The following is a 12,137-nucleotide window of genomic DNA, read 5'->3' as shown; positions in this document are numbered from 1 at the left end:
GAAGGTATGAACCTTCGTCACAATATTCATCACTGTCACCACCACCCCTACCACCATCATCGTCATCGTTTTGTTTGTGTACACCCAACTCTACCGGTATTTTGCTTTAATAACCTTGCCATATAGCAAAAAAAAAAAAAAAAATCAGCAGGCATGACAGGTTTAAATGAGGGTACGAACCTCCAAACCTCCAGCATGATCATCACCACACTCCAAGCACCACCACCATCATCATAGTATGATGATGACGATGCACCGCATGAGCCAACCCTTCTTAACAAAGAGATTAAAAATACTTCATTTTCGTGCGTATAACCCGCACCAAAAATGCGAACATTTCCGTGGCAAAGTAGGGGTGCGGGTAATACGCGTGGTTTTCCCTTCAGTGCAGCTTCACAGCAATGCGCGTTGTGCCGTGAAGCTTCTACGCAGTAACACTGACTGAGCCTTCTATGGCATGCAATTGCGCAAAACTTACAAAAAAAAAAAAAAAAGAACAAGGACGAGCGCACTCTAACAGCTGAATTTTATTAGCGAATTGTGACTTTCACCTTGCAGTCAGGGTATTCTACTTGCTAAATATATGCTTTTTCTGTTTACATGGTGTGTGATGTGTTGCTTGAGCAGTAGCTTTGGTGCAGCCAAATGTGTGGGCAACACACGAGGATTTTTTTTTTTTCCGGAGGGCTGAAAGTTTGGGTACGGATTACATGCATGGGCAAGTTATACGCACGAAAATAGGGCATACGATGTTTCGCCCACACGTGAATGAGTACCATGAGGATACATGTTGTTCGCACCTTGAGATGGCAGTCCGGTTGAGCGGAGGCGATGGAGGGAGTGCCCGCGACGGATCCTCCCCAACATCTTCCTCGTCTTCGTCAACAATAGAGAAATACTCGGAGTGGTCGTCGCTCGACGACGTTTCGATCGGAAGTCGTCCCTCGAGGGCAGCCAGCGTTGGAGGCACCGCAGTGGCTGCTGCCGCTACCGCTGTCAGGGGAGCAGATGACTTTGCCACCGCTGCCAACACCATCGGCGGCGGTGCGACACTGGTGTCTTTGGCGAGGACGCTCGCGCTGCTCCGGTTCCGCACTGCCTGGCGGATCGCTTGCACCCAGTTGGTGCGGATGCCCGCCGTCACCGCGCACAGCACCACTTCGTCGGCTTCCCAGAGCTGTTTCCGGTTGCCATGGCAACACCAGAGAGAGAGGGAGGAGGGAGGGAATAAACAAAATAGATCACAATCACTGATCGGACACTTCTTAAACTAAAGATGCTTCAAATATCTGTTCTTTACACGAACTACAAATGACTGGAACCAACTAACCAACACTGAAGTTTCACAGCACTCCTTCCCGTTATTTTCTTTTAGCCTCAACAAGAGTGTATAAATGTATATGTCAACTAAGCTGTGTAACCCCGTATGTTTTAATTTTGCACTGGGGATTGTAAGTGTGTGCTTTCGTGAATACTTTTGCATTTTATATATTGGCTTGCTTAATTGGCTGCTTATATGAAATGTTCTTGTTTGCATTGTAACCCACTCTGTGAAAATCCCTAAACAGGGATTGCACTATCTATAAATAAGTAAATAAATAAATAATAAATAAGGTACCTCCCAAAGTAGAACTCGTTTACACGCTCCTCACAATTACATTTTTTTGGGGTGATACAGTAAAAGCTTGGTCCTACTCTGACTTGTGTTGCTTGAAATCTGTTCCTGCCCGCCCATTTTTGCGCCTTTTGCATTTTTGATATTCTCCTGTGGTCCGAATCAAGGCGAAATTAGAGGAGCTTTGCTGGGCTAGGAAACAGCCACAGCGTATTCTGTAGGTGTAGGTTGGCTCCTTGTAGCCTCCACTGCACTAGATTTCACTGGTGTTGTTTTGCTTGGCACCAGTGTTGCTCTAATGACATCCTAGTGTGGGGCTGTTGCCCGCTACGGGGAAGAGGTTCAACAACAGCCGAGGCGGAGCAGAAGACCTGAAAGTGTCCCACTTTCTTTTAACGTGTCACGCGAGTATATGTCGAATATACTTTCGCTGCAAAAAGCAATACACCAAAAAGTGTTAGAAAAAAAAGAAAACAAGTGGTACATGAAATTTAATTTGGAGCTCCTCACTGAATGACAGAGAGTGAGAAAAAAAAAGGATGTTTTAGATCGTTCCCAAAGGAGGCGAAAAATTTTGCACTGAAAAGGGTTAAATGTCTCGCATTTCATGGAACTTACACATTGCAGGAAATACAAGACACTGAGATAAAAGACACCGAGTAGACCACAAGAGACTCACTGCAAAAAACACCCTTGGCATGCATACCCAGTTATCTAATTTTTCTCCCTGGCTGTTATGCGATGAAAAGCTTAGCCTCAACGTAACTCCCACAGTTACAACAGAGTGTGTCTAACTATACAGCTAGAAGCAGCTGGGTCAAGTGAGTTCAAACAAGGCGGTCTCCGAGCTCACCGTAATGACAAAGGCATAGCTCCGATCCAAATCGACCTCCTTGACCTCACGGACCATCCGGAGGTCAAGGGTCGCGCTCGGGTCGCCAGAGTCCTCCGCCGAGGGGTCGTCAAAGTGGGTCAGCGACGCGTTCCGGAGCACAAACCAGTGCTTGGACCACTCGCCGTCCGGACCGAGCCGCATGAGCCAGCCTTTCTTGACAAAGAGATCCTGCGTCGCACGGTCACAGTCCCATCATCACCATCATCATCATCACCCCCATGTCATCATCATCCGAATTGCAGGACGAAGAACGTCATGGTTTCACAGATAGGAAGAATATTTCATTCCGAGATACAAGCCAGGCACTTCTGGTTGGTACGCCATGCGTACACCATGTAGTACGCTATCGCGTACCAAGTTGATACTTTATACCCTGCCTCCAAAACAACCTAAAAGACACCAAACCACCCTATTTTACAAAAACAGTGCATAGAATTGGGCTAAGCAGGGGTGGAAGTGGGCTTGGGCCTTGTGGGGCAGCTCAGGGAGCAGAAATAATGCTGTTTAGGAGTAGCTTTGGAGCAGTAAAAGGTTAGTTGGAGCAGCTTTGGGGAACCAAAAGTTCAATTTTGGTGCATATTTGAGAGCAGATTTGAGAGCAGATTTCTAGAGCCAAACTGTTTGAGAGCAGATTTGAGAGCAGATTTCTAGAGCCAAACATTATTTATTTGCAGTTTTTCATTCTGGTAAGCAGAAAAAAAAATTCAAATGGCTTTTACTCAACATTCGATCAATACCAAGCAGATCACTTTTTTGGCAAGTTAGAAAAACATACGTTGCCAGAATAAAAGCATTCCCTCTAACAGAGCTATCACCAAGAAAAAACTAGAGATAAGCGATGCTTTAAACAGCTGCACCTAACTAGGCTTCAGACAAGTAACAAATAATTACAGCCATGAGAAACAACCAAGAGAAGACCAGAGCTAAGCGAAATGATCTGTCTTCCACGTAAGATACAAAGTTTACCTTTATTCGACACCTAATGGGACTTTACAAAAATAAAAAAACCCTGAGAGAGCAAGGGATTAGGAGGAAAAGAAACTAAGAGGACCCTAGACATAATTTGAACTACCCCTGACTAGATTTCCAAGAATGTAAAAATAAATGTTCATGTTCACAAAACAAAGAAAAAAACTGTGGTTGATTCCTCTGTCATAGAAATCGGTAAAACATGAAAGTGAAATGTGCAGCAGCATCTGCAGCTGAGCATGATTTGTTGGTCGGCGGCTGTGTTGTGGGTGTGCTTGGCGAGCGACGTCCTGTTTGCGGGTCACTTCGGCAAAGGTGTACTGGCACCATTTACGTGACGGATACAACGTCAGCGAAAGCTTGGTGTACGCCGGCATAAAAAACTTTTGTGCTAAAATATAAAACCCGAAAACGAACAACCCTAAGTATAACGTACTCGTTAGGACTAAAGGTTGCTTCCCCACAAGAAGACCCTGTGTGCAGGGGTGCACCCTTTACAGGCCGCTTGCTCTGTTGTACTGGCGTCATTTCCGTGACGGATATGATGTCAGTGAAATCTTGGTGTATGCGGGAATAAAACACGTTCGTGTTAAAAAATATCCTACCGTATTATTCACATTATTTGCCAAGTAATATATATGCTTCTAAGCAAAAATCAACTAGGTCCACTAGGTGCCCAACAAATGGGGTCTTGTACGTGAAATCAATAGGCTCTCACATACCTCAGGCATGGCCTCCCCCAAGTGCTGAACCATCTTGCTGTCGCATGCCGTTGTGTCGAGCGCCGTTCCACCTTGGCCACAGCCGTCGGGAACCCCGCGTGACTGCCGAGGAAAGTTCAACATTTCATTTTTACAATGCGGTCCAGTGGACGGCGGTGGTATCATTTATCAAGATCCCTCGGTGGTACCATTTATACCACCCGGGGATCTTTCCCCTGTGCCAAAAATCTCGTACTCATGCGCATGCTCACATCTTTCCCTCGAATAACCCCTAAAACAGCCACCGAAAAAAGACGAAGAGCCACAGCGTCGCCAGGGAAAACAAGTCAATGACACCGTTCATTCTTAGCAGTACAATCAATGCCTTGGCCACCCACTATGTTGCAGGCGATTTTCTGACACCCCCCCTCACTTTTTTTTTTCCAGAAAAGCCAGTGCTGCTGTAACTTGAAGTGCCAATTTGCAACCACACCAGAGAAACAAAATTTACCATCCTTTCCTAAAGAAAGCTGGGAGAAGGGCGAAAGCTTTCTCCCATCAAAACTGCGTCAAAACTGCATCAAAACCTTCGCTAAAAGTGCATCCAGCCTTCGCTTCATGAAAGGGCATCCAATCGAATGTCAAACCTTCAAAGACCAAAATCGCAAACGTAGAACAAACCCATGAGACGATTTTTCACACACTAAGTCAACGCATCGACAAACGATCTAAATGTACGTCGATACGTGGTCTACGAGATGAAGGTGTACTATTGTACTCCTCCTTCATGATCGATGCATGTATTGTCCGATCTAGAACCAATCCTTTTTCCCGATATTCAAGTAACCACCAGGTTGGCACAATGGAAGTCCGGTTTCAAGCCCGCGCCGTGTGTCCGGAGATCTATCTTATCAGAACTTTTCAGTCTACCAACTGGTCCATGGGGAAATGCTTTAATTGTTTGACAAAACGTTGAGTTCAAGGCGGCGACTTTCCTGGCTTCTTTTGGTAATTTTCCAGTGATTTTTTGTTCTGAGGACGTGGCAACCCTGGAAATGACTGCCGTGAGAAATTTCTGACGGTAATTCCCACGGTCACCATGATAATAGACACTACCTTAGTAATAACTGGCAGGGGAGCTCACCAAGTGCTTCTCGTGGGAGCCTCCACCTGAGGGTGGCAGCACAACGTTCCACTGCGGAGGCAAGTCCCGGCACGGAGGGGAGTGCGGCACGCCGCAGCCGCCGTCGCCGCCGTCGCGCATCCGCGAGCTTTCGTCTGTTCGCCACGGCCGGCCGCCATCTTGGTGCAGCAGGTTTGGGGATGGTGGAAGGCCCTTGAGCTCGTTCTGCCACCGATTCAGGAGCAACTGCTGGGCCGACAGGGGCGCCGCATCTGGAGGGGAGAGTCAATTGATGGTCAATTGACGGTAAACTAACTTAAATTAATCAACTGGGTTTGATATTGCATTGCTCAACTTGACTTGAGGGGGGACACTGCCCATAAAATAGCTCCTTTTAATTTCGTAAGCAAACTGTGTGAAACTTGCCAGTCTTGCTGCTTTTTTCCTGCTGATTTCAAATATGCAATTATTTTTTCAGTTGGCCAATTAGTTCCCAAGATAATAATATGTAATTAGTCATTTCTGGGGGGAACAATAGACAAAACAGTGCTAGTCACAGAACTGTAATATTTATATTTTCAAATACTATGAACCCTGGTGAATGCAGTAAGAGAGGCGGTTTTTTCTGGTGCACCACTTGGAACTAATTTTACAGCTCATTAAAATTTGGTGGCACCAGTGGCAAGGAACCATTTTGAATGAATGCCCATTTCAGACACCAAAGGCTTGTTTGTCTCATTCTTCGCTTGTGTTCGTCTTGTCTTCACCTCGTCAAGTTCAATGCGCTGCCCCCTACTCTCAAACTTCCCTTCATCCCTCCCTCTCCCCCTCCCTTCCCCTCCTCTCTTTCATCTCGACCCCTTCTCACTATTCTTAAAAATGTTTAGCGCGAAAAACCAAAGACGATACAAACATTTTTAAGAATAATGAACCAACTAGCCCCCCAACAAAGTTTTGTTAAATTACCCTTCTCACTCTTTCCCTCTTTCATTCCATATTTCCTTTCCTTCCTCTTTACCCCCTCTCCCTTATCTCTCCACCTCCTTTCTCCCCTCCCCTCACGCACTCTGCTTGTTCTTGTTGTCCCTGCTGCCTGCCGCCCCCGGCTTGGCCGCACCCCCGTGCGGCTCGGCCAGCAGCAGGTAGACCGGGTTGTGCAGGAACGGGCACGGCGGGGGACTGGCCGAGGAGTTGCGCAGGGACGACGAGTGGTGGTCCCCGCCCCGCTCCCCGGCCCACTCGGCTGGCAGCAGCTCCGAAGCCCGGGACGCACCGGGCACCATCTTGGCCACGCCATCCGACCGGCTCCGCTGGCTCTTGAGGCCCCGGCTCTCCCGCTTGAGGTAGCGCCGGCTGCGGCTCTTAGCCAGTGCGTCCGCGTCCATATAGGCCACGCCGCCACCGCTGCCGCCACTGCCAGTACCGCTGCTGCAACAAGGGGATTGTTGGCACAGGTAAGCACGCAATGCAGGTGTATTGGCAGTGAGGGGGAAGACATGCAGTAGGTACAAAGTAATGCAAGGAGCTTGTTTAACAGCAAAGCTGTTAATTTTTCGTGTCCGCAGTTAAGAATACCAAGAAATTGCCCAGCGCGCGCACGTGAGTGTGGGCCTTGCGGCGACCACCCGGCAGTTAACAAAACCTAGAAAAAGCCTAGCGCTCGTGCGTGCATTCCTCGCAATGGCTGCCGAGTGTCCCCGGCACAGGTTCGTCAAGCTAAGCATACCCACTTATAGAGAGTGGCCAACATTTGCCAAAAAGAAAAATTCAGCGTTCGCCGCAATCGTGGCAACACCTGCTCGGAACGGGAAAGACACGTCATAGCATATGCCCATCCAAGGTGATGACCAATGATTATCACTCCCAGAAAAATGAAAAAGCCGACACTTATAGCAACAATGATAGAGCAAAGGTCGTTGCGGCAGCGAAGAAGAAGCAGATCGGCCGCAATCGTGGACTTAAGCCTTCGCGATGGTCGTGAAGGTTGCGTACAGCTTTGCTAACTTCAAGTCTTAGGCTTCAAGTCTTAGGCGTTAGTGTGAGCTGCCTTCATTTTTTTATCACAATCACCCAGATCCACCAGGACATAGTTTCAGAAACAAGCGAAAATTTGCGACCGGGCCTAAACACAACGCTGTAACAGCGATTTCCACGATACGTTTTACTTGTAAGCTAGGCGCAGTTAGCTTTGACAACGGTGCATTTAGGTACGTTCACAAATTTTCTTTTGTTTACGAAATTACGGTTCGTGCGGATTTGACTCATTTCGGGAAAAAAGCTCCTGACCTATGTTTAATCGAAAAGCTCCTGACCTATGTTTAATCGACCTTCATAGTCATCACCATCATCAGCCTATTTAAGTCCACTCCGCTAATATCCTAGCTGCCCAAGTCCAATCTTTGCCTACGAATTTCGTAATTTCATCCCTCCATTGAGCTAATGGCCCCCCCTTCTTCTAGGCTGTCTCTCAGTATCCACTCTCTCAGTATCCACTCCATCTCACTACATTGCCAGCCGAAGACTATTTCTTTTTCTTTACTTGGACTACGATATCATCCCCTCGAGTTTGTTCCCTGATCCAGGAAGCTCGTTTCCCGTCCCTAAGTGTCACTCCAATCATTATCCGTTCCACGGCCTGTTAAGCCGACATTTCAACACACCATAAGCTTTCTGACCTACAGTAAACCCTCGTTATAGCGAAGTCCTTAAGAAACCAAACTGGCTTCGTTATAAGCAAGCAATATTTGATTAAAAGTGAAAATATTTTCCTCTCAATGCCCTGCCAAGGGGACCAGTAAACACTTCAAATAAAGCGTGATTTTGAATGAAGCGATTTAGTTAAAGCAACGGCTTACTGTACATGCCATCTGCTATTGCTTTTGCCTTGGTATTACCACATTATAACTTTTGTCCATCTGCATTTTTGTTTGTACATTAATTCCCCTGCATTGCTCTGCACCAGTTCACCTTTTCATTTCTTCTCTACCTGATACACAGTCACGTACAAGCCACCACAATTAAATTCTTTATAGATGACCCTTCCACTTTCACTGTCGTAATTCAGTGAAAACAGCCGCTCCCACCTTAACACTGAAAAAGAAGCCAAATCTGAGCACACACACCTTTACTTTGTGGGAATCGTGGAGAACCGCGACCCGCGATCCCGAGCCGGCGCACACTTGTGGAGACACGTTTGTGCGCTGAAACCGGTCCGGCGCTCCGCTGGTTCGTTGGCGCCCCCGAGAGATGGCACCACCAGTTCGTGCTGGCATAAGGATAGGCGCGCGGGCGGCGCGAACGTGTGCGCGCGTGAGACGAGGGAGTCTTGTCGGAGACCCGGTCGGGGCTGGTTCAGCGGAACATCGCGGCGGTGGCGGATACATGTATCTCAGGTGGGACCTTTGTTTGTCGCGTGCCGTGAGTGCCTGCCTCCTGTTCGCGATCACGACCCGGACAGCGTTTCGTGAACGCCGTCGAGCCTTGTGCTCGCATGCTTTGAGATTCCCCAAATAAACGGCTGTGCTTCGGCACTACTGCCTACTGTGTTCTCGTATCGGCGAACCTCGCTGGGCTACCGTAGGCATGAGAGCCCGCGTGGTTGACACGCCAGGAGCTAGCGTGGTGGCCTACCCCAGAGTGCTGGCAAGGTCCCCGAGGAACCCCTCATATCCCACAACTTAACAGCAAAAGTCAGAGCTTTGGCGATTGCACGTACACTATAAAATGATTTACGCCCTTTTGTCTATAACTAACACCATTCATCATCATCGTCATCATTGGCCTGTCTACACCCACTGCAGGGCGAAAGCCTCTCCCATAGATCTCCGATTATTCGGGTCCTGCACTGACTGCGACCAATTTATCCCCGCAAACTTCTTCATCTCATCTGACCACCTAACCTTCTGCCGCCCCCTGCCATGCTTGCCTTCTCTAACGATCCTTGTTAAGGACGAGGTCGCGGGTTCGATTCCTGGCCGCGGCGGCCCCTTTTCTGATGGCGGCGAAAAGCAAAAATGCCCGTGTGTACGAGATTTCGGCGCAAGTTAAAGATCTCCAGGTGGTAAAAATTAATCCGCAGCCCTCCACAACGGCACGCCTCATTGCCTGCGTTGCATCGGCGCGTTAATCCCTAAAAGAAAAAACCAACTGCGAGACCGGTGGCCAAACAAAAAACTCAACTCACCTGTCAAGCCGGCAGAGTGGCACTCCATTGTGGTTGGGGACGTGTGCTGGAAGGAAATGGCAGATATAAGCCTCCTCTGTTTGACAAGCAGTCTTTAGTACACAAGCACAGTCAAGGGGGGAATTTTATGGACCACTAGAGCATTTCTTATGGCGAACTTCCACTCATAGCAGGCCTGTAGCTGATGCAGCATTCTGTGGCATTTAGCATTGGATACATCGGTTGTCACTGGTACTTTTGTTCAATATAACCATAGTTTTTGCTATATATTCTCACTGTAAATGTAGCATGTTCACAAATAGTTCGATATAAAGGATTATTCAATGTAAACGGGTTTGATACAGCCGGGTTCGACGGTACAAGCGTTTCTGTGTCCAGCGAGCACGTGACACATCAACCGTTATAAATGGACAGACAGGTTTCCTCGACGAGTCCATGTATAAATAAATGCTTACGCATTTGAAAGTTAACATCCAGCGGCCTCACGGATCAGCACCTTAGCAGATTCCGCACCTCACTACAAGGATATAAATTCAAGAAAAGTATGCCTGCCGTACCTTCACGGTTGTTAATTGTGATAGAGTTTGTCGTGCCGTTCGCTCGGTGCTCCGGTGGCTGCTGCGTGGGCTGGATGTCGACGCTGCCATTGCGGTAGGCCTCCTTGGTGCCCAATCCGTGATCGTCGTACTGGTTCTGGGAAAACACGATTGTTGGCTATAAAATGTGCCCTCTTTGCTCCAACACACTTAAGAGCCCAAAGAACTTCACCATCCCTTCCTTAAGGGGGCACATGCGTCTTTAATCAAAAACCTTATTTTTACAGTTGTGATGATAAAAATTGGGGTACGTACGTAGTTATGCATTCTTATTGTAGATATAAAATTTGTTTTTGTGTAAAACTAATATATTCAAATTTATTTGGATTTTTATATTTAATTTTCTCACAGCTTTTGTAGAAAAAGCTGCTGGAGGGATGCAGCTGAACTAGGTTCCAGTGCACTGTGCACAAATCAAAGAGTGCAATAAGACTAAAATTATCGTCCTATCTTGCTTGTAGCAGAAGTTACGACCATTTGAGGTTTGGGCCTGGAAAGCAAAATTGGTTTTTGTAGTTCCCACGTTCCAGACCCAAACTTAAAACAGTCGTAACATATGCTACACACCAGATAGAATGATACTGTTAGTCTCACTGCACTCCTTAATTTGTGCAGAGTTCACTGTTACCTTGTTCAGCTGCATCCCTACTGCAGCTTTTTTACAAAAGCTGTCAAAAAATCAAATATAAAAATCCATATAAATTTTAATATATTCGTTTTACACAACAGCAAATTTTATATTTACAAGCAGAACAAAAAAACTGCTTACGTACCCCAATTTTCGTCATCATAACTGTAAAAATAAACTTTTTTGGTTTAGGATCAGTGTGCCCATTAAGAAAGTTGAAGGAAGCGCAAAAGCTTTCTCACATCAAAGCTGCGTCAAAAGTGCGCCTAAACCTTCACCGAAAGTGCGTTCAATCGATCGTCAAACCCTCTTTAAAGGCCCACACTGAAAACGAAGAACGAACCCATGCAGCGATTTTTTTGCGCACTAAGTAAACGCATCTACGAACGATCTAAGTGTATACCGATGCGTGACTTACAAGATAAAGGTATAATATCGTACTCCATCTTCACGATCGATGCATATATTGTCGTACATCTAGAACCGTTCCTTTTTCACGATTTTCAAGTAACCATTTTGACACTGTTTTCACACAGTCAATGCGTGTCCACAGATTTTATCAGAGCTTTTTGGCCAACCAACTGGTCTATGGCGAAATGCATTACTAGTAGTTTGTGACAGAACACCCCTTGTCCCACTAAGAAAGCTTTCACTTTAAAAGACATCAGTGTCACATCAAGCCAGGTAGGTAATCACTGTCACCAGCAAGACAAGCAGTGCCACCATTGCACATTCTAAAAAAGCTGCTCCAGAATGAACCAGCGAACAGAAAGGAATGTTTGGTAGGCACATATGTCATCTATGCTAACATAACGTCATCAAAAAGTCAGGCTTAATGTTTGGAAAGTACATACTACGGTATGTCATCTATGCTAACATAACATCATTTAAAAGGTCAGGCTGGCTCGCTCCTAAAGCTATAACGCCGAGAACCTGGTGGATCAGACCTTTATTTAAAAATCATGGAAGTTTACTCAACTATTTGTTAATGCCAGGCAACATAAAACTGCACAGTGAAACATTGAGCCTGGGTATTCTGAATTGGCACTTAAACTGGACTGCCTCCACACCCAAAGAGCTATCCAATAACTTCAACCATTGTGTGCTAAACTTTGTGCCGTCTCAAATATTAGGCTACGTCACTGGGCAAGTACACCTCCAGCGTCTCGCAGTTCTATAACAATAGATAATATTCAATAATTCCCCGTGAAAATGGAAAGAGCATTTCTAGCAAGAAATCATAATTTCCAGCTTCATTTCTGACTAGAGTTATAGATTCTAGCTGGAATCGACAGCTTCTAACTAGAAAAATTCTTAGTCTAGCTAGAGACAATTATTTACAGCTTGCTGGTTTCTTTTTCTTCCAGCTGGACTGACAAATGCTAGCTGCAAGCCAGAAAAAAATCTCAATCCAGCCAGAAATGAGC

At 46.4% G+C, this 12,137-nt stretch overlaps 1 protein-coding gene across 2 annotated transcripts in view; it reads right to left on the bottom strand.

The window, feature by feature from the left end:
• Positions 1-12,137, bottom strand: part of Osp (myosin phosphatase Rho interacting protein outspread) — a 136,235-nt gene that overhangs the window by 39,315 nt on the left and 84,783 nt on the right. The window contains exons 6-12 of one of the 2 annotated variants that reach the window (XM_077670542.1): positions 10,044-10,179; positions 9,487-9,532; positions 6,370-6,731; positions 5,325-5,575; positions 4,202-4,303; positions 2,469-2,678; positions 801-1,177 (exon numbers count right to left, since the gene is read on the bottom strand). In XM_077670542.1, the coding sequence (XP_077526668.1) occupies positions 801-1,177; positions 2,469-2,678; positions 4,202-4,303; positions 5,325-5,575; positions 6,370-6,731; positions 9,487-9,532; positions 10,044-10,179 (1,484 nt within the window). The remainder of the gene's footprint in view (positions 1-800; positions 1,178-2,468; positions 2,679-4,201; positions 4,304-5,324; positions 5,576-6,369; positions 6,732-9,486; positions 9,533-10,043; positions 10,180-12,137) is intronic. The other variant, XM_077670543.1, reaches the window with a different exon arrangement.

The sequence above is a fragment of the Haemaphysalis longicornis genome, unplaced genomic scaffold, assembly GCF_048455015.1.
Source record: "Haemaphysalis longicornis isolate Haplotype H1 unplaced genomic scaffold, Haemaphysalis longicornis Haplotype H1 scaffold_5, whole genome shotgun sequence".
Lineage (NCBI taxonomy): Eukaryota > Metazoa > Arthropoda > Arachnida > Ixodida > Ixodidae > Haemaphysalis > Haemaphysalis longicornis.
The sequence above is the reverse complement of the archived record's forward strand: the minus strand, read 5'-3'. Positions and strand labels throughout refer to the sequence as shown.